This window comes from Corylus avellana, chromosome 5 (genome assembly GCF_965113065.1).
Source record: "Corylus avellana chromosome 5, dhCorAvel1.hap1.2, whole genome shotgun sequence".
NCBI lineage: Eukaryota > Viridiplantae > Streptophyta > Magnoliopsida > Fagales > Betulaceae > Corylus > Corylus avellana.
The window spans coordinates 27,859,232-27,880,989 of NC_142494.1; the positions used below are offsets into that span (position 1 = coordinate 27,859,232).

At 36.7% G+C, this 21,758-nt stretch overlaps 3 protein-coding genes and 1 pseudogene across 3 annotated transcripts; 2 read left to right on the top strand and 2 right to left on the bottom strand.

Moving 5' to 3' along the window:
• Positions 1-2,209: 2,209 nt before the first annotated feature.
• Positions 2,210-8,786, top strand: LOC132180644 (ARF guanine-nucleotide exchange factor GNOM). Its single transcript, XM_059593537.2, has 3 exons — positions 2,210-2,487; positions 3,374-4,181; positions 4,558-8,786. The coding sequence occupies exons 2-3, from the start codon at positions 3,453-3,455 to the stop codon at positions 8,215-8,217; spliced, it is 4,389 nt and encodes a 1,462-aa protein (XP_059449520.2). The 5' UTR covers positions 2,210-2,487; positions 3,374-3,452; the 3' UTR covers positions 8,218-8,786.
• Positions 8,787-10,035: 1,249 nt separating this feature from the next.
• VTI13 (vesicle transport V-snare 13) lies at positions 10,036-13,399 on the top strand. Its single transcript, XM_059596443.2, has 6 exons — positions 10,036-10,140; positions 10,367-10,483; positions 11,575-11,633; positions 11,719-11,907; positions 12,310-12,480; positions 12,976-13,399. The coding sequence occupies exons 2-6, from the start codon at positions 10,390-10,392 to the stop codon at positions 13,123-13,125; spliced, it is 663 nt and encodes a 220-aa protein (XP_059452426.1). The 5' UTR covers positions 10,036-10,140; positions 10,367-10,389; the 3' UTR covers positions 13,126-13,399.
• Positions 13,400-14,218: 819 nt separating this feature from the next.
• LOC148586005 (NAC domain-containing protein 26-like) lies at positions 14,219-16,036 on the bottom strand (annotated as a pseudogene).
• Positions 16,037-17,719: 1,683 nt separating this feature from the next.
• Positions 17,720-21,604, bottom strand: PME31 (pectin methylesterase 31). The gene is made up of 6 exons (XM_059593404.2): positions 21,160-21,604; positions 20,968-21,072; positions 20,298-20,375; positions 19,759-19,946; positions 18,377-18,550; positions 17,720-18,128 (listed from the first exon to the last, which is right to left on the bottom strand). Exons 1-6 carry the CDS (start codon positions 21,400-21,402, stop codon positions 17,966-17,968), a joined length of 951 nt encoding a protein of 316 aa, XP_059449387.1. The 5' UTR covers positions 21,403-21,604; the 3' UTR covers positions 17,720-17,965.
• Between the last annotated feature and the right edge of the window lie 154 nt (positions 21,605-21,758).

Sequence of the window (21,758 nt, forward strand, 5' to 3'; positions counted from 1 at the left end):
TTGTCAATGTTTCCCCCAATGATGAAATTACCCTTAGTAAAATTTTTTTAAAAAAAAAACTAAAACTAAAACTAAAACTTCTAGAAAAAACCTAAAACTAGCCAAAAAAAAAAAAAAAAAATCCAAGCGTTGCCCAATTTTTTTTTTTAAATCAATTTTATAAGAAAAAAATTAAAAAAAGAAATCGATTTTTTTTTTTTATAAAAATTGAAAATTTTCGTTTTTTTTATTTTTATTTTTGTTTTATAATTTTATTTAAAGAAAAATTTACGTTTAAAAAAATAAAATTTTCGTTTAATAAAATGAAATTTTTTGTTTTTAAAAACTAAATAAAAAAAATATAGTTTTTTTTTTTAAATAAAAATTTCCGTTTTTAAAAATAAAAATTGTTTTTTTTTTTAAATATTATTTTAAAATTAAATTTTTTTATTTTTAAAAAAAATCATTTTTTTTTTTTGAATTTATAGGAGTATTTTTGTCTTATTGAAAAATCTATAGGGGCATTTTTGTCTTATTGCTAGTCTTGGGGGGTCATTGACAATGTTTTTGTAGTTTTGAGAAGACATTGTCACAATTAAAAGTTTTGGGGGGAACATTGTCAATTGAGTGATAGTTTGATGGGAGTATGTAAACTTTACCCGATAAAAAAACATATTATGGTGGAGCATGAAAATGGATTAAGATGAAAACTAGTTTTTTTATATTTTTTATATTATTGAATAGAGCTTTTGGTAAATGGGAGGTAGATTCTTATCGAGTATATATAGCATTACAAAAAGTAACGTTTCTCACCATTTACACATTACAAATATTTATGGGAAATTATCAGCTACTCAAATTACAACGCATTTTTCAATGTCACCTTAAACTTTAAAATTTAAAAATGTGGAATTCTAATCTTTTAACCCTTTTAATTAGTTTAATTTTTTAGTTAACTTAAATGGGTAGCATGTAAAATAGTCCTTCTACCCCATTAAATTTTTTTTAAAAATACAACTATGCCCTTTTTTTTTTTTAATCTAATGGCATAATTTTTTATTTTTTACATAAAAAGATAGGAGTATAGTGTACATTTTAACCTTTTTTTTCATTGGATTTAAAAAGATATGGAGACTCTATGAAAGAGTCATGTAATTTGGAGGGTCAATTGGAACTTCTAAAACTTTGGGATTTAAAAATATTATAAATTGATAGCATGCTGTCATTTTTCCTTTTCAAGCTTTTAGAGACATATAAGTCCTTCATTGCTAATAAATTTGTATGCGATTGAGTCAAATTAGTAATGTTGTATGGAAATAGAATAAACATAGGGAATAAATATCTCTTTTTCTTGGCATATAATGGTAGGAGAATATAGTAAAAGTATACAAATTTTACTATCATACCCTCCCTCATCAATTGCAACAATTTTTAAATACAATTCACAAATCTTTCTCCTTTCTAATATCAATGAAAATTTGGAGCAAAAGGCTAATTAGTTGTTTGGTGACTCCATTATGTAATGGGCTTGAATAAAATTTAGAGAAAAACTAAATTTATTTCCTAGTTTTTTTTTGCATGATTTTAATTTAGCATTTTAGTTTTTTATTTTAACAATAAGATTGTTAAGTTTTATCAAGTTTTAAACCGGTTACTCTGTGTTTATTGGCTGCGCAATGCAATTAATTAATTGGATGACAAATTGATAGAAATGTATGTCTAAAATTTTGATAAAACTTACCTAATTGTTAAAATTGAATACACTAGTCCCCAAGAGGTAGCTCAATTAGCTGGGACTATGTTTAATGAAGCGGAGGTCACTAGTTTGAATCACCTTCCCCCTCTTGTGCGAATATGTCAAAAAAATATAAAAATAAAAATAAAAATTGAATACACTAAGAGTCTGTTTAAGATTCCGTTTGAAAAATAGAGCTTTTATGTCAAAAAGAGTTTTTAGGCAAAAGCTTATTTATAAACTTTTGCCAAAAGTGCATTTTGTCAAATTTTTAGGCTTTTTGAACCCTCAAAAGGGCTTTTAATTTTTTTTTACCAAACGAATATTTTTTTATTTAAAATGATTTTTTTAGTCTTAAAGCACTTGTAGACCCCTCAAACGCAATTCCAAACAAACCCTAACTAAATTCAATTCACTTAAAACCCAAATGGTTAGAATTTGCTATAAAAAAAAAAAAAAAAAAAAAAAAAAAAAAACTTTGATTGGATAGGCCGAATGACGAAAATTGATTTTCGCATTGTTTCTCCGTCTTGGCTTGAAAAAGTATAATTTGCAACAGGCCGAAACGTTTCTCTGAACCGCGAGGAAACGCTCGGCCTAAACTCAAAGATCTGTGGCATCGATTACCCAAATTTCTTCGCGTCAAATGCCAAAAGGCCCAAGACCCATTTCGATTCCATGTCCATGTGACAAAACCCCCCAGCTTACTTCTCTCGCCTGATCCAGTTTCTGCAAGGTCCCTGAACCAAAATCTCATCCTGGGATCCTCAAAGGTACGCTATTTTTTTTTTTTTTTTCTGTTTGGATCTGTTTTGTTAATCTGAATTTGTTGCTTTTGTACCATTCAAATTGATTTGGATTTGATGGGTCATGCTACGAGAGCTTCACGTGATGCTCAACTAGAATTTTCTTGTATTGTTTATGTGATAATTTAGTTTGAGACCATAAGTTATTGATTTGGTTAGATCTGGTAATCGGGATTGGTGCTTGGGTTTTTCCTTGTTTTTGATTTATCTTGTCAGTGTACGCCTCCATGCGTTAATACTCAAATGGGTTTTCATTATTTAGTTTTTCGAATTGTGGAAGCTAAAGGCTGGAATAAATGATTAAGCAATTTAGTTCTAGGAAATAGGTAGTAACTGAATTATGCCGTGTGAGCTTAAAGGCCACACTGAGTGCGAACTACGTGTCTTGCTTGATTTTTTTTTTTTTAACAGTATTGCCTCCAACCTAGAGTAGCGAATTGGCATTTCGTGAAGTTCTATTTTTTATTTTTATAAAGTCATATTGTTCTTTATATGAGTTGTATGCTTCGTTGATGAAGAATGAAAGGGACCAAAAAAAAAAAATTGTTCACAAATAAGGTAATTCACTGGTTTATTATCAAGGAACTCTTTGTTTGATTTTTTTCTCCTCATTCTTTACGTGTACTGCATGAATCCAGAAAATGTTTGCTTTGCAATGTAAAGCTTATATTTTATTGTTATGTCCATTTCTCCTTGCCTTATTACTTCAACGTAGTATATAACTGTAATTTAAAAGCTACATATTCGATTATATTTTCTGTTTTCTTAACAATTGAATCTCACACATATTGATATTTGAATTAATTTGTGACAAATGCCTATGTTAATAAAGTGAATGGAATGATTTGGCCAGGTTTTGGAATCTTGTATGTATGGTTTCTGGATGCGTGGTTCGAACATAGATTAAAATCTATCAAGAAACTGTGGTGAATATGGAGCATATAAATCCACAGTTTGGAACCAATAACGATGAAAGGAAGGAATCTCCTGCTAAGCCTTCCAGAGGTGCTTTAGCATGTATGGTAAATTCTGAAATAGGTGCTGTTTTGGCTGTGATGCGGAGAAATGTTCGATGGGGAGTTCGCTATGTGGCAGATGATGATCATCTAGAGCACTCTCTAATCCATTCATTGAAAGAATTACGAAAACGTATATTTTCTTGGCAACATCAGTGGCATAAGATCGACCCAGCTGTGTACCTCCAGCCATTTTTGGATGTCATACAATCTGATGAAACTGGTGCACCAATCACAGGAGTTGCATTGTCATCTGTTTACAAGATATTGAGCCTTGACATACTTGATCTTGATACTGTAAATGTTGGTGATGCTATGCATTTAATAGTTGATGCTGTGACAAGCTGCCGGTTTGAGGTCACTGATCCTGCCTCTGAAGAAGTGGTATTGATGAAGATACTTCAGGTTCTTCTAGCTTGCATGAAGAGTGCGACATCAGTTAGGTTGAGTAACCAGCATGTCTGCAATATTGTAAATACATGCTTTCGTGTAGTTCATCAGGCTAGCTCTAAAGGTGAATTGTTACAGCGGATAGCACGCCATACTATGCATGAGTTGGTTAGGTGTATTTTTTCTCACCTGCCTGATATCAACAACATAGAACATGCATTGGCTAATGGAAGCGGGTCATCTGTCCGTAAAGAGGTAACTATTCTTGGCACATCCTTCCTCCTTGATGTATCATGTAATGTTCCCACCAGTTTAACAGTAAAAGATGCTTCCACCATCATAATCATTGTGATGTGATGCAACGTAATTATATGAGTTGCCATAAGAAAACCGGAAAATTTGTTTAGGATTCTTCAGGAGAATTTAGTATGCTTTGTGTTTATGACCATTTAGTGTTTATGAGTTAATGATTCCAGGGTGAAGCTTGAATGATTAACAGTACTTAAGTTTTAGTTTGAATGGTAATCTACAGAGTGCTCTGCCTCCTTAGTTTGTTGGATTTTAGAACCAGCATATCTATTTTTCCCTGTCAATTAATGAAACTCAATTTTCTCTCCTCATTCTTTTGCAGGTGGGTTCAAAAGACGAGGATCATACATCTGAAAATAAACAGCTAGAAAATGGCAATGCCGGAGTTGAATATGATGGTCAATCATCCACATATGCATCAAAGGCTCCTATGAGCGCATCAGCTAGTGGGACAAGTGATAGTGGGATGCATGAGAACATAACTGAGGTTAGTAATGGAATGGAGGCGACTAAAAATGATGAGAAAGTTATGATGGAACCCTTTGGGGTCCCATGCATGGTGGAGATATTTCACTTCCTCTGTTCTCTGTTGAATGTCATTGAGCACGTCGAATTTGGTCCTAGATCAAATCCTATAGCATATGATGAAGATGTTCCGTTGTTTGCATTGGGGTTAATTAATTCGGCTATTGAATTGGCTGGGCCCTCAATTAATAAACACCCGAAGTTATTGGCCATTGTTCAAGATGAATTGTTTCATAACCTTATGCAATTTGGTTCATCGATGAGTCCGCTGATTCTCTCAACAGTATGTAGCATTGTTCTTAATCTGTATCATCATTTACGAACTGAGCTCAAAGTGCAGCTTGAAGCTTTCTTGTCATGTGTGCTTTTGAGGCTTGCGCAAAGCAAGCATGGCTCTTCATACCAACAGCAGGAGGTTGCTATGGAGGCTCTGGTTGACCTTTGCAGACAGCAGACATTTATGGCCGAGATGTATGCAAATTTTGATTGTGACATAACCTGCAATAATGTATTTGAAGACCTTGCTAACCTATTATCAAAAAGTGCATTTTCTGTGAATGGACCTTTGTCTGCAATGCATATTCTTGCCCTGGATGGTTTAATATCAATGGTTCAGGGTATGGCTGAGAAGATAGGCGATGAACCAGCTACATCAGAAGCTTCCATAGATGATGAGGGATATAAGGCATTCTGGACAATGACATGCGAGAACTATAGTGACCCTAATTGTTGGGTTCCATTTATACGTAAGGTGAAGTACATCAAGAGAAAGTTGATGATCGGAGCTGACCACTTTAATAGGGATCCTAAGAAAGGTCTAGAATTTCTTCAAGGAATGCATTTGTTGCCTGAGAAACTTGACCCTCCGAGTGTGGCATGCTTTTTCAGGTACACGGCTGGGTTAGATAGGAATCTTGTTGGGGATTATCTAGGAAATCACGATGAATTTTGTGTTCAGGTGCTTCATGAATTTGCTAGGACTTTTGATTTCCGAGAGATGAATTTAGATACTGCATTGCGTCTTTTCTTGGGAACTTTTAGATTGCCTGGAGAATCCCAAAAAATACACAGGGTGCTTGAGGCATTTTCAGAAAGATATTATGAGCAGTCACCACATATATTAGTGAATAAAGATGTTGCTCTCGTGTTGTCATATTCACTTATAATGCTTAACACAGATCAGCACAATACACAGGTTAAGAAAAAGATGACTGAAGAAGACTTTATCCGTAATAATAGGAGAATCAATGGAGGGAAAGATCTTCCTCGTGAGTTCCTGTCGGAGCTTTACCACTCAATCTGTGAGAATGAAATCCAGATGATCCCTGACCAAAGTACTGGGTTTCCAGCGATGGCATCGAGCCGTTGGATTAATGTGATGCACAAATCTAAAAATGTCTCTCCTTTCATTATCTGTGACTCTAGAGAGCTCCTCATCCACGACATGTTTGCTATCCTGTCAGGTCCAACCATTGCTGCCATTTCAGTGGTTTTTGATCAGGTGGAGCACGAAGATGTTTTACAAACTTGCATTGATGGATTCTTGTCTATCGCCAAAATTGCAGCATGTTATCACCTCAATGATGTATTGGATGACTTGATCGTGTCTCTCTGTAAGTTCACAACCCTCTTGACTCCATTATCTGTAGAGGAAGCTATTGTTGCTCTTGGAGATTACACCAAAGTCAGGATGGCAACCGCCACGGTTTTCACTATAGCAAATAGTTATGGTGACTATATCCGTTCTGGCTGGAAGAACATACTGGACTGTGTCTTAAGCTTGCACAAGCTTGGCCTTGTACCTACGAGCCTGGCTAGTGATGCAGTGCCTGATATGGAGCCCTCTTCTGATTCAGAGCGGGGGAAACCTGCTACTACTTCCTTGTCAATATCAAATGTGCCATCTGTGCCCACTCGTAAATCATCTGGCCTGATGGGCCGGTTCAGCCAGCTCTTATCTTTTGATATTGAAGAGCCAATGACACAACCAACAGAAGAACAACTTGCAGCTCAGCAACGCACTCGCGAGACTATACAGACTTGCCACATTGACAGCATTTTTACAGAGAGCAAGTTTCTCCAAGCTGAGTCTTTGTTGCAGCTTGTGAAGGCCCTTATCTTGGCCGCAGACCGACTCCGTAAGGGAACTAGCTCTGTTGATGATGAAGACACTGCAGTATTCTGCCTGGAGTTGCTGATTGCAATTACGCTGAATAACCGAGACAGGATAATGCTTATCTGGCAAGGTGTTTACGAGCACATATCTGATATTGTTCAGTCGACCATTATGCCTTGCACCCTGGTGGAAAAGGCGGTGTTTGGGCTCCTTAAGATATGCCAGCGTCTGCTTCCCTATAAGGAAAACCTGACTGATGAACTCCTCAGGTCACTGCAAGTGGTTTTAAAACTTGACGCTCGGGTTGCTGATGCTTATTGTGAACACATCACACAAGAAGTTATGCGCCTTGTAAAAGCAAATGCAACTCATATCCGATCCCATGTGGGTTGGCGCACTATTATTTCCTTGCTATCTATCACAGCTCGGCATCCAGAAGCATCTGAAGTGGGGTTTGAGGCGCTAGCATTTATTATGTCTGATGGAGCACACCTTCTGCCATCTAATTATGTTCTTTGTGTGGATGCAGCAAGGCAGTTTGGCGAGTCTAGGGTTGGGGAGGTTGATCGGTCTGTTTCTGCCCTAGATATGATGGCAGGTTCTGTTGTTTGTCTAGTAAGGTGGTCTTGCGAGACTACAATTGCTGTGGGTGAGGAGGCTGCTACGAAAGTTAAGCAAGATATCGGGGAGATGTGGCTAAGGCTTGTGCAGGGTTTGAGGAAAGTGTGTTTGGACCAGAGAGAAGAAGTGAGGAATCATGCTATTTTAATGTTACAGAGGTCTTTTGCAGGAGTGGATGGGATTCACCTTCCTAATACCTTGTGGTTGCAGTGTTTTGATGTGGTGATCTTCACACTGCTTGACGATTTAGTGGAAATTGCGCTGGGTAACTCTCCAAAGGACTACCGAAATATGGAGGGAACACTTGTTATAGCCATGAAACTCATGTCGAAAGTGTTCTTACAGTTACTGTTGGATCTCTGGCAGTTACCTTCTTTCTGCAAACTATGGCTGGGGGTTCTTAATCGTATGGAGAGATATATGAACATAAAATTCAGGGGAAGGCGTAGTGAGAAGATTCATGAATTAATTCCTGAGCTTCTCAAGAACACCCTACTTGTGATGAAGACCACAGGATTACTCTCACCCAGTGATACAATTGGGGGGGATAGTTTTTGGCAACTGACATGGTTGCATGTGAAGAATATATCCCCTTCGTTGCAATCGGAAGTGTTCCCTGCACCTGAATTGGAGCAGCTGCAGAAAAAGCAAATAAAAGCAGCGGGAGTTCCTGCACCTGATGGGACTGTGCTTGTTCAGCCGAGTGAGACTACAGCATGAAGAGAATTTCGGCTTGGAGGATTGCAGATTATAGTGCGTTTTGGAAAATTTTAGATGGCCTGAAATATGTGCCTTATTGTTTGCCGAAATTCAGGTATATACCGGCTTTACCATGAAGGCGGTCTTCTGTGGTTGGATGTTGATATCCACAGTTGAGAGTTTTAGAACTCACAGGATTAAATTTCTGGAGGAGATGCAAACTGATTAAAGGGAAAAGAAAAACTACAGAATCGAGTTCAACGCTCGGTTCGAACATCTTGTTTTTTGGCGCTATTGCTGCTTTAGGGTTTAGGAGAGGAATGGTTTGCTTTTCCTACTTAGATCCTCAATGCTGCTTTCCTTTTCCACCTCATGAACTTAGGAGAGGAATGGTTCCATTGGAGTGTCTCTAGTGCCCATTTGATATACCAAGGGATCTGAGTAGATCCCCTCCACTTGAATTTTTGTATTTGGCTCATCAGTTTCTGTACCAAAACCATCAAATTGCACCATTTTCCTCTGTATACTTTTAGAGTCCCTACACTATGATAATACAATGGTTTAGTTGAGCTTGGATTGTTTAAGCTTCACTCTTGGACTTTTTACTGAGACAGCAAATTCTGTCTTCTAATTTCTTACCACAATTTGTTGATCTCATTGTTCCTAAGAAATTTTCGTCAAGGTTAATTCCATTACAGGAAACTCTTTTGACCTTTTCGCATTACACGTGGTGAGAAGTGATTGATATAGGAGAGGCCAATGCTTTCTTGTTTCTACAATGGAAATTTGTTACCACTGTACCGCAGTCCCCCATCTTAAATTCGCGAAAAGGCCAAGGCCCGTTATGCCCAATACCGAATATTCCCGCTTCCACTGACCACAAAAGATCCAATTCCAATCCCATTATCCCACCCACAGTTGCACGCAAAACCAATACATTCACGTTCATTTGCACATCTGTCAGAAACGCGTACCGAATTCCCGACCAAGCGAACCCTAGAGGGTGAATTTATCATCCACAACTCCACGTGTCGTGCAACATTAGGAAATTACACTTTCTGATTTTTTTTGACACATTTGCACAAGAGAAAAGAGAGGGATCTAAACTAGTGACCTCTGCTTCATTAGATGTGATCCCAGCCGATTGAGCTAGTTCTTTGAGACTACACTTTTTGAAGTTATACACAATATTTGCATGTAACCTCCCATCTTGGCCAGACGGATTTCTCTCTCGTAAGTGAAAAAGAAAGCTACAATTTTATTTTATTTTTTTTAATGTTTAGGGAGAATTAATATATCATCCATACTGATTCATAATAAGAGATAATCACTCAACGTAATTAAAAAATTAGTACAAAATCAGAACCAAGAACCAAATATTCTTGACATAATTAAATTCATTAACAAATATATTAAGGCTCAATTTGTTTGGGCATAAAATGATTTATGAAAAGCATTTTTTTTTTATTTTTTATATTTGGTACGATAAAAAATCGTGGTTAAACCAAACTATTTTTAGTTGACAAAAAAAAATATTCTTTAATTTTTCAATAAAATACTTTTCAATTTTTAAAACCGTAAAATATATTTTACTATTTTTCACAGTTCATTCTGTAGCGCTGCTGAAATTCACAGAAAGTCGCCAAAATCCGCCATCGGACTTTTGCCGCATTTAGAATACCTTTTCAAAATAGAAAAACAATTTTAATATACCACACTTTTTAAACTATAAATAAATAAATAAATTATGTGACACATTGTAGACCGTTCTTTACAACGAACGGTCTAGATCGAATGAATCGCAGGCCATGTAATTCTTAAGGATTAAAAGGGATACCCGTCCGCATTTGCCGTTTGATCATTCCGAAAATAAAAAAAAAGCAACCTCCACCACCTTCTCGAAGATCCACTACCGGCGGGCTATCTAATCTCCGGTCGTCTCAGGTCCAACCATTTAATTCGATCTTAACATCCTCCATTCTATGTTTGATTATCATGATTTTGTTTGAATTAGGGGTTTTCAGGCTGTTTTCTATTGAAACATTCCGATTTTGCTTTTCTTTTTTTTTTTTTTTTTTTTTGCGGATGAATTTTTCTGAATGGGATTGATGGGATCTTTGATTGATGGTTGATGGTGTTGTTGGATACGTGATGATCGGTGATTGAACAGGAAGAATTGAAGGTTAGGGGACGATGAGTGAGGTATTCGAAGGATACGAACGCCAATACTGCGAGCTCTCTGCGAACCTCTCAAGAAAGTGTACGGCAGCTGGTGCTCTTAATGGAGGTACTAGATAACCCTCCTTTTAATTTCTCCGATTAAATTTATATGTGATTTGTGTATGAATGTACTTTCATCTTTGGAATTTATCTACACATGTTGATGTTTTTGAGCTGGATAAACTCAGAAAAATAAGATAAATTGGAATGTAGATTAGCGTTTAGAATTGATTTGTGGTTTTGACATTCTGTTGATTTGCACGCTAGGTGGTCAAAATTTTGATATTTCCATCTCCCAAAATGTTTATTGGCTTCTTTTGGGGTCTTTTCAAAATCAATATCCTCGAGAGGGCGATTTTACTTGGATTGGTTTGGTTGGTATCACTCTTAGACAGTTAGGGTTTGATATATCCATCTCCCAAAATGTTTAATCGATATCCTTGAGAGAGCGATTTTACTTGGATTGGTTTCGTTGGTATCAATCTTAAACAGTTAGATATGATGTGCTAAAAAAAGAGTAGAGTTAAATAGTGAAATATTGAGTATTTTTGTTTCTTAAAGGTATTAATTGTATAGCTTCTTCCTCCTTGTCCTTTCTATCTTTCTTTATGATCTTCTCTCTCTTTAATTCTCTTCATGCACGACTCTTAAACTAGTCTCTAATATTTTCTAATTTTCTGTTTTTCTAGGGTTCGCATCTCACAAACTCCTGAAATTTTATTCTGTAAATCTGTAAACTCCTTATAACTCCACTTACAACCATCCCACCTACTGTGAAGGCAACCGATAAATGTCAAATTACTACTTTGCTCATGTCATTCCTCTATGTATATATTTGATGTCATGGATATTAGTAGAAATTGATTCATAGTTTGGTTTTGTACATATGCTTATATGATGTGGCTGGATGGATCCCCCCTGCCCTTCTTTTTTTTAGTAGTTACAGAAATAATTTACTTATAAAAAAAAGGGGGGGGAAACTAGACTTACCTTCTCAATCTACCACCCTATTTGCAATGCCCCCAATCTTTCAATTTTTGCTCATAGAAGGAGGACATTGCAACCTCGATTAGTAGGGTAAAAAAATAGTTATGACATTATTTTCTCAATGTCCACCAAAAACCATTGGCATTATTATGATGTCTTATTCATCTGCAGAGCAAAAGAAACAAAAAGTTTCTGAGATAAAGTCTGGAATTGATGAAGCAGAATCACTGGTACCTACTTGAGTCCTTGGGGAAATTGATATCCATTATTTCCTATTCTCAGTATTGAATGGGATGTTTCTCGTTTTTGTTTCAGATTCGGAAAATGGATCTTGAGGCGAGAAGTTTGCAACCTAACGTGAAGGCTGCGCTTCTTGCTAAGTTGAGGGAATATAAATCAGATCTGAATAATCTGAAAAGCGAAGTCAAGAGAATTGTCTCTGGTAACTTAAATGCAGCTGCCCGAGATGAGTTGTTGGAATCAGGCATGGCAGATGCACTCACAGTATGTCTGAAATTGCATAGTTTCCTTTTTATTCTTGTTTTTTTCGAAGTGCCGTGGTGATTCATAATCTGGTAGTGGTTTTATGGTAGATGTGGTAACTTATAGGAAAGAGATTTCCAGGTTTCTATCTTCTTTTAGTCCCATGGTGATATATTATTGCAGTTCACTCGGTCATTTAAATGATGAATTTCTTAATTTATTGGCTCTAGGGATACAGGCTGTCTTAACTCTTTTATTTTTCTAAAATTCTTACTCTGTTTGGCTTCCCCATTGTGGTAAATTGAAACTTTAGTCTCTGATATTGAGGACTGTTAACTGGTGAATGTTGGCACATTCCTTTTTCCTTCTTCATTGATTTTTTAGATTGTTATTTGATGTAAATGATTGATGTGTATGCAATAGGCATCGGCTGATCAAAGAGCAAGATTAATGATGTCAACGGATAGATTAGGCAAATCTGGTGACAGAATTAAAGAAGGTAGAAGAACCATGCTGGAAACAGAGGAGCTTGGTGTCTCAATTCTTCAAGATTTGCATTCTCAGCGACAGTCTCTCTTGCATGCTCATAGCACGGTAATTATTCACTAAGGTTTTCCAGATTCAATTTTTTTGTTCAACTGTAATCTCTACAATAAGCAGGTTGTCTTTTAGTTTGTCGTTTTCTTCAATTTTAATCTCAGTGTGTATCTTACCTCCTCTGACTTTTTCTTTCGAGTGATATTTGAAACTGCAAGTTAATTGTGCTCTGGTGTTCTTCACTTTGAAACATTCACATGGCGGCACTCTTGGTTATCATTTGCTTTTGTTCCTTTTTTTTTTTTTTTTGTGTTTTTTGGCGTGTCGCTGTATGTTTTCTCTTTTGTTTGTCTTTTTCTTGTCTCAGCAGTAGTGCCTAGCATTGAGATTCTATATCATTGACTATTATATATATGATAGCTTTCTAGTTGAAGCTGTAATAGGTATGACCGTCTATTTTTTCTATCTGCCGAGGGACTATAAATTTTGCCCTGCAGCAGTACTGGCAAAAATACGTGCCACTGTAATCTGATGGCTTTCCTTCTGCTGCAGCTGCATGGGGTGGATGATAACATAGGAAAGAGCAAGAAAGTTTTGACTGCCATGTCAAGGAGGATGAGCAGGAACAAGTGGATTATTGGCACCATTATTGCAGCTCTTGTCATTGCTGTCGCCTTGATCTTGTACTTCAAACTTTCTTAGTAGCGAGGACAATTTATCTTGGGCTTGTGGGTGTCTCCAAGGGACACATTTTCGTCGTTCTTCAGCCTTTATTGTTCTTGTTCGTTTTGTGAGCTTGGAATTGAGTGCTAACATAAAATTACTTTGCTGTTCGGTTACACAGCAAATGGTGATTTGCTTTGTTCATTGTTGGATGTATGTGTTCTATTTTGTCGTGTATGGAGTTGTGGTTCCTCTGTAATGAGTACATATTGAACAGAGTATGATTAATCAGAAATTAAATATTATTCCATTACGCCACAGGAGAAATTTTCATGGTGACCTTTGTTCAATGAGAATGCTTTTCGTAGAACTGGTTTTGAAAAATAGATGCAAGATCCTATGTGCTATTACTGCTACATATATATATATATTGATTGCATCACTTAGAATCTGTTCAATTTTCTGCCATTGCAGTTGGTTGGTAGTTGATAATCCATTAAATTGACAACCAACGATTTTTCCTTATAACTTTTAGGTACCCTAAGTCCAATCCAAAGACTGCCAAGAGAAGGAAAATGGTAAATTTAGGAATCCTAATTAAAATTGGCATATATCATCTAGAATTACCACATATTGGAACTACAACCAGGACTTTGCAACATGCGGAGATTTGTAAAAATTCAGAGGAAAATCCTCTGCGCTCGAAAAATCAACTAATTTCAGAAGAAAAAAAAAATGAAACGGCGGTTTCACTATTTTTTTCTTTTCTTCTTTCCTTCTTTTTTTTTTTTCTTTTCCTTTAAGCAAGCAAAGGAAAATGGGTTACATGAAAACAAACACAAAATGGGGAAGGCACGCTAACAAACACAATGGTGTTTCACTCGTGTTAGAACTAGTAGAGATATATGCTCAATCAAAATAAATCAAGACAAGAGATTCTACGATTTCGAGTAAGTTTCCAACAAAGTTGATAAAGAAAAGTTGCCATATCAAAAATCAAGGCAAATGTTACACCAATATGCTCCAACAAAATTGAACGAACACTAAATTATTAACAATTTATTTCATATAATAAATTTGCAAGTTACAATCTTTTCCTATACTAAGAGGCGCCATAACATTTTGCTTGAGCTCATTGTTGTGAGAACTCAGCATCAAAAAGATCCGAAAAATTGACAATTGCACCGACTGGCAGAGGGAAAGAATTAGAGTCTTCACTGACTGGTAGAGAGCTCATGATGGCTTCCATATGAGCTTCAGCAGAAAAATCGAGTGGCAAATGTCCACCCTCTGGGCGAGGGTGTAGCAGATAATTATTTGAAGGAAATAACTGAGAATAAGAGTTGTCACTTGTTGGTAGAGTCGTGAAGATTTCCAGATCAGCTTTCCCAATGCCTACACAATCTTGTGAGGGTGTAAATTCTAACTTTGACAATCCAAATTCAGATGGAGATTGGGATGGCATCTCAGTCGCTTGAGGCATATCGCATTCAACATCATAGCGCATCCTCTTTCTCTGTTGGGTTCCGTCCTAAAGTAGGAGCACGTCTGGATTAATCAAGGGTTGGGGGGTTTCAATTTCAAAAGATATGGTAATAGGAGGAACCTGACCAATACAAGACTGGTGATCTCGAAGGCTTCTTGTAATCCCAACTCTTGATTCTAATCCCTTGTTTTGAAGGTTGCACAGAACCCAGTTGGTATTCTGTTCTTGCTCCCCAATGAGTGAGAACTCGTGCATAATCCAGTCGGATTTCTTCGTGCACGAGCCCTGTTTTACCATGAAAGAAAATAATTTTCTAGCCCCAATAATATCGCCCTTATAATCATATATCTTGATAGCAGAATTCTCGTGCCAAACCCCACAACCGGCTATTCGCTTCACTCTATTTTTGGATAGTTTTTTCAGCCTTGTGAAATAGTAAATCTTCTCCTCTGGATCTATAAGATCATTGCAAATTTCCCAGGGAGACATTTCGCTGTATATATCACACTCAACGATGCCCTCCTAGGGAATTTCTTCACCCTTAACCTTCTTCAACAAATAGTCGGTTATGAGCTCATCATCATAGGGCCTAAAGCGAAATCCCAACAGCACAATTGTTTGCGTTGATGGAATTGATTCCATCACTCCTTCACTCTCACCTTTCTTTTCTCGTTGGAGTTCTCCCGTGCGTAAATTGAACAATAACGAGTTCTCTCGTTGCACAATAAGCACCTGCAAAGAACCACTTGGAAGGTTTAGTATTTAAATTTGTGGAATTTACTAATTATGGCAACTGAGGAGGATTAATATAAAGGAAATTAGTAAAATTTATATTTTACAGCATCCAATAAAAAAAATGACACATAAGCTAGATTTTATAATAAAACACTGGATTTTATCATAAAAACAAAACCTATCGTGATAGGAGTTTTCACTTTTTATTTTCCCTTTCAAGAGATGCTAGGACAGTGGTCAGGTGATAGGTTCGTTGGGTCTATAAAATTCTGGTATTTCTCACCACCGGATATACTGACACGCAATATTGTCCGCTTTTGGCTTCCAAAAACCAGACTTCCCAGGAGGTCATCCATCCTGGTACTACTCCAGCAGAAGCACGCTTAACTGTGGAGTTCTTATAATATCATGATCATCACAGTGCGTTGTTGTCATTAAGGGTGTAGTATACATTTAAGCACATCCTCATCTCCATACTCAGGCGATATGGAATGTCACAATCACCCCCTCTTAAGACTCAGCGTCCCCGCTGGCGACCCTCATGGGATTAGCCCATTCTTGGCATCCATCCCAGCGAGTGCCCGCTAGCAATTTTTACGGGCTTGTGCACACTCCCCCTACTCAGGCTGGGCAATGACTCTGATACCATTTGTAACACCCCACTTCAATGACACACAATATTGTCCGCTTTTGACTCCCCCAAACTAGACTTACCAGGAGGTTACCCATTCTGGTACTACTTTAGCAGAAGCACGCTTAACTGCAGAGTTCTAATGGGATCATGACCATCACGACTTTAAAACGTATTGTTGTCATTAACGGTGTAGCGATGTGGGATGTCACATATATCCTCCTCCGCCGAAATTCCCCAAAGCGGATGGGTTTTCAGCCACATGGGAGGCAATCAAACATCTTTTTTGCTGATTGGGTTTTTTAGTTTTTTACGACAATCCTGATAGTAGAATAATTGTAGTTTTGTAGCTAGTGAGATGCATGTGGTCCGATCAACCAAACCAGTGAGAAGGGTTGGAAATTGGACGTAGACGGGGTCAAGGTTTAGACTTCAGGAAAGACAATGGTTTTTAATAATCTTAAACAATCAAACGCCCCATATTTATATATAAAAAAAAAAAAAAAAAGGATTTTATATATTTGAATTTTATATTCAGTTTTCTAGATAGTGTTTTAGTTTTATTAGAAAACTGAATACAAAATTCAAATATATAAAATCTAAGCTATACATTTGAATTTCCAGTATTGTCTCTGGTTTTGCATTATACATACAATCTTGCTTAACAGAGTTTTAGTTTTATCTAGAAAACTGAATTAAAAAAAAAAAAAAAAAAAAAAAAAAAAAAAAAAAAAAGCATCAACAGATAAGGGAAGCAATAAGAAAGGTGATCAACGCAAGGAGATTGAAGGGAAGTGAAGGACTATCGTGAAAGACCAATAATAAAGGATATGTTATAACTATCCATCTTTATTTTTATCTTTATCGTCATCTTATGTTTTCTTTTTAGCATCAGTTATGTTATTTTCAATAAGTTATCATTATTATCTTGTTAATTAGTAGCATTAGTATAAGAAGAAGATATTCCTCTTTGGTTTATCATTGGAGTTTCTATCAATCAATTTCCATTTGTTTCCCTTTTATCGTTGTGGGTTCTTATCAGTTTTCTAGATAAAACTAAAAACTGAATACAAAATTCAAATATATAAAATCAAACTTTAGTTTTATATATATATATATATATATATATATATATATATATATATATATATATATTTGAATTTTGAACGCCGTGAGCAGCATATCTCGCCCAGGTGGATCTGCTGAGGAAGACAAAGGTACTTCTGAGGGAGAAAAAAAAAAAAAAAAAAAAAAGGCTTTCTTGGGAAGAGTAGGAGATAGGGATTGAAGGGTGGAGATGGAAGGGTGGGGATCCAATGGTTGAGGAAGGGATGTGGGTTTTCATGAGTGTCACTTCAGCATAAAATGAGAAAAAAAATTCAATAAAAATCTAAAGATATGAATGCTAGCCTAAGTTAAAGGGATTGAGGGATTAGTTTGAAAATTCAAATTCGAGAGAAACAAGAAAAATTGTTAGAATTTAAAGAGGGACTATTGTTACCTAATATATATTGATTCTTGAATATTGTTATTTGTTGCTCATATATATATATATATATATATATATATATATATATATATATATAATGTCTTGTAAATAGGCTAATTCACAATCTATTAATATTAAATCAATCGATTTTTTATAAGCAATAAATACAAAATTAGTCTATGTGGTTAGCTTAAATTATATATATATATATAGCCTCTACTCACAAATATCATTCTTTGCAATTGGCAAAACTGTCTTGTTTCCGAAAAACTCAATCCTAATTTGCCCACAATGATATAAATTATTTTTAAACATTAATATGAAAGATGGTAGTAATGCAACTTTAGCAACACAAGTGTACAACACATTTAAGTCCCTACAACTCCAACGATCATTAATATGAAATATCATAAGGAATACAGTTCATATGCCATATCTCGTAACATCATCGTGCAGACTTTTCACGTTGGGCTATTCAGTTCTTTCATTGGTTGCTCGGAATCTTTAGCACCTCCTCTCCCTCACCTTCACTTAGCTTCTATGCAGAAAATGGTATCCTCAAGGCCATTCTCTGGGCAAGCCAAGGTCTTTCTCGATCCGGGTCAATGTAACCATGCATGAGGAACTGTTCTGCTTCTTCATCTACCAATTCTCTAGCCCATGTGACCCGTTTTGACGAGCAACTACCTGGCCCGAAACACCTGCACATTATTCAGATTTGAATAAGAAAGAGCAAACTATATATAATGTTTTCAAAAAGCTCTTCAAACAATAGGTGCATTTACTCATTTTAATGAGAATGCAGGTGAAGAAGCTGCAGACGAATTAAAGGAACTACTTTCCTATAGAATCCCTGACATTCAAAAGCTAAGGAAAGTTTTCAATGAGATGTGGGTGATATTCTATAGAGACCCACTAAAGTTAGGAGGAAACACTAAATATTAGATACCTGTATTCATAAAAGCAGGCACTTCTCTCATTCTCTGTTTTGCCCCAGTTATCCCACCCACCATGTTTAATACATGTATCCATATATGTGTATGCAAAGACCACCCTCCCAAAAGGTCCCCATGGTCGTCCAAGACATGCATATGAAGCCCCTCCATTGCCCGTGATCACGCATCTGCATCGAGACAAGTTATCCATAGGTGACACAGATAGAAGCAACGGTATGATTTAGACCAAAAGTTTGAAGGGCGGCAAACGAAAAGGAATAACTACAAAAGCTAGATGAAACCTTGGCCAGCCATGACTGATTTAATATCTTCAAAGAATACATTTGCTACTTCAACCAGGAAAAAAAATGTAGGAAAGCCATAAAATTTATTTAGCTGTATCAAAAGTGTAATACATTGTATTTACGGCAAGAGGAATGCTAGACTTACAAAAAATCTTATAAAAAAATTCAATTATGTTGTGCCACATCACTTTGTAATAGTATTTTTTGTAAAATATTTTGTAAACCTAGCATTTCTCTTACAGCAAATAATATAATAAAAAAGAAAAAGAGGAAAAAAGAAATTCAAATTAAATATAAATAGGGGCACCAATCGAGCAACTATCGATGCAAATGCAAAGATCATCAATCTTGAAATGAAGTACCATATGCAACAACTCAGCAAAGTTCTAATGCAGAGAAAGAAAAATCTTAATTTGACTTTTTAACAGCTTATGAAAGCATGGGTCTCAAAAACTTAAGAATCTAAACTGGAAATTTTTAAATCAATGTGGGGCATTCATAACATCCCAAAGAATTAAGGAGCATGCAATTATTCTTACTCCCTAATTCAATATTTCAACCCTACCCTCCAAAACCTAAGATTACCATTGGTAGATCAAGTACTAATATCTGGTTCACAATTTAGCTCCATCCGGTGCCCTTTTTCCTCACTCTATAGTATAATTAAATTATTGAGGTTGAAGAGGAGTTTTAAGGTTCCTATGCCACATGTCAAGTTGTCAAACTATTGCAGCCTTACTTGCCTTTTCAGGACTAGCCATGCAAATGAGTTTTAGGTGGTCTGTTAGATCCAAAAATTTAATCCAAGTAACAATTAACATCTACCAGATCTTTTTTTTGTCAATAGACATCATGTGGGCCTCAATATTACCTAAGATAGCCTCTCTAGGCTTTGCTATCGCCCATGACTGGTATATGATTTTGAGGTCTGGGGTTTGGAGTAGACGTGGGCAATAATTAATGGGAACTCTAGAGAAAAGACGACCGCATCATGATGCCCCAAATATAACTTATCAATTCAAAGTATTTGGGTCAGAAACCATGATGTTTTACTGAAGATGATATGGTAAAAGGACTAGTCAATTAAATACCTCAAGAACACATAACCAGTTGTCTCCTGAGAAGATTTCCTGCTTTGTGCAGTTACGAAACCTTCTGCCTTGCAGTGGATATGACAATGCTCCAAGAGAGCAGTGCTATTGCCAAAGATGAAATCCACACTTCCTTCAATATAGCAATCTTTCAGATATTGTTTTCCATAATGCAGGTACAGAGTATCCTGCATAAGAACCATATAAGAAAGTATCCTTTAGGCATAATTATGTCTCAAATAGCTTGTCTAGGTCGTCCTGAAATGAAGAAGACAAACGCAGACAATCAAACAGCACATACAAACATCTAGTTTTCCAGCCAAGAACCTCAGTTGATTCAAGATACAAAGGACTAGATATTGCCAGAAAGCATAGAAGTTGTATATATCATCCACCAATTAGTTGGTTGCTTTAAGAAATTGCATGATATGTAAAATAAACTGTTCATGGAATTGAAAAGTTGTTAGCAATCTAACATCCCAAGAAAATGCTCTGTAAAGTAGTCAACCCACAAAATAACCGAGAATGACGGCATATACCTGCCACCCAAGGAATCTGCAATTATAGAAGGCACATCGATCAGCTGTTACTCTAATTGCCACAGCTTGTCCTGAACCCTACACAAAAGGCAAACGAAAAACGGAGTGTTTGAGTCAATGTTACCACCACTTCAAAGCTTATAGTGACATTAAAAAATTTCAAGCAACCATATTCCATGGAAGATAAATAGTTGAAAAAATTAAAAGCTGATTATAAGAAATCAAGCCTCTAACTATTCAAAACCCAACTATAAATGCACCTTTGCGTATGTTCAAGGCCGCAAAAAAGAATAAATGTTTCCGATATACTCAATACCCAAATAACCAAGAGCACAATGTATTCATAAAACAAATCAAAAGCGTACCCGGACTATAATTTCTAACATGGCCGACGAACTAAAAGCCTCTTTTTTTTTTTTTAATGGTAAGTAAAAAGGCCAGAACTTAACAAATACTCACAGATCAAATTAATATGTGCAATTTTGGTATACCAAAAACCACAATCCATAGATTCCAACTTGCCCATTTCCTAAAAACCCCAAAACTCAGTTTCTACCACATCTACGTGAACACCCATTAGCTAAATTGATCCAGCTAGATCAATAACAAAGATCCAGAAAAGTGAACCAAGAAAAAAATATCGAATTCACTAAGCATTGTCAAAGATTACCTGAGGAGCAGAATTTTCAAAAGTGATATTCTCAGCAATGAAATCCTCCCCTTCCACAATGGTGCTCCCACACCCAAACGTCCCAGTCCCAATCACCCGAGAGGCCTGCAAGACCCATCACCCATCCACAACCCAAAAAATAACAAAAATCTTCTTCAAAAACCCAGAACACACCGTAGTGCGCGACCTTACCTGGTGGTGGTCGATGAGAGAGGCGGTGTTTTGCCAGGTGAGCACCGTGTCCTCAGGGCTGAGACCCGCCAGGGTGATGAAATTCTTGGTCTTGGGCACGTACACTGGCTGCTTGTAGATGCCCGGCGCCACGCGAATCACTGTCCGACGCGTGTTGCCGAGTGGCACCGCGTCTACGGCATCCTGCACCGTCCCATAGTCCCCAGTCCCGTCCTGTGACACCGTTATAACACATGCCGCCATTGATATTGATATTGATATGCTCTGCTCTCCTCTCTCTCTCTAATGGAAATGGGATGGGATTTGGGTTTGCGAATAGAAAGGAAAACGTTAGAAGCAAACAGAATCTATACTTGGATTTCTTGTCTTGTCGAGAAATGAGGAGTATTTTGGCTGGCTTCGTTAAGTAGTAGGTGGGAAATGTTCGTCTGTGGGTGTCCTCTGGTTTGGTTATTCTTTCGTGGTTTCGAGACTTGGAGTGAATATGGACTTTATGGGCCGGTGGGCCCACTATCCTTATCTTAGACCCATCATATTCACTTTTCATGATTGACATGATATTTGTTACTGTTACTGATAGCCTCACCACGCGTCCACAC

Bases quoted from the DNA above. Each gene is read 5' to 3' on its own strand.
- PME31 (XM_059593404.2), bottom strand. From the start codon at position 21,402: ATGGCGGCATGTGTTATAACGGTGTCACAGGACGGGACTGGGGACTAT. The intron at 21,073-21,159 runs GTAAGGTCGCGC...TGGGTCTTGCAG, and splicing joins CTCTCATCGACCACCACCAG to GCCTCTCGGGTGATTGGGAC. The intron at 18,551-19,758 runs GTATTTAATTGA...GTCTCGATGCAG, and splicing joins ACTGGTTATGTGTTCTTGAG to ATGCGTGATCACGGGCAATG.
- LOC132180644 (XM_059593537.2), top strand. From the start codon at position 3,453: ATGGAGCATATAAATCCACAGTTTGGAACCAATAACGATGAAAGGAAG. The intron at 4,182-4,557 runs GTAACTATTCTT...ATTCTTTTGCAG, and splicing joins GGTCATCTGTCCGTAAAGAG to GTGGGTTCAAAAGACGAGGA.
- VTI13 (XM_059596443.2), top strand. From the start codon at position 10,390: ATGAGTGAGGTATTCGAAGGATACGAACGCCAATACTGCGAGCTCTCT. The intron at 11,908-12,309 runs GTATGTCTGAAA...TGTATGCAATAG, and splicing joins GCATGGCAGATGCACTCACA to GCATCGGCTGATCAAAGAGC. The intron at 12,481-12,975 runs GTAATTATTCAC...CTTCTGCTGCAG, and splicing joins TCTTGCATGCTCATAGCACG to CTGCATGGGGTGGATGATAA.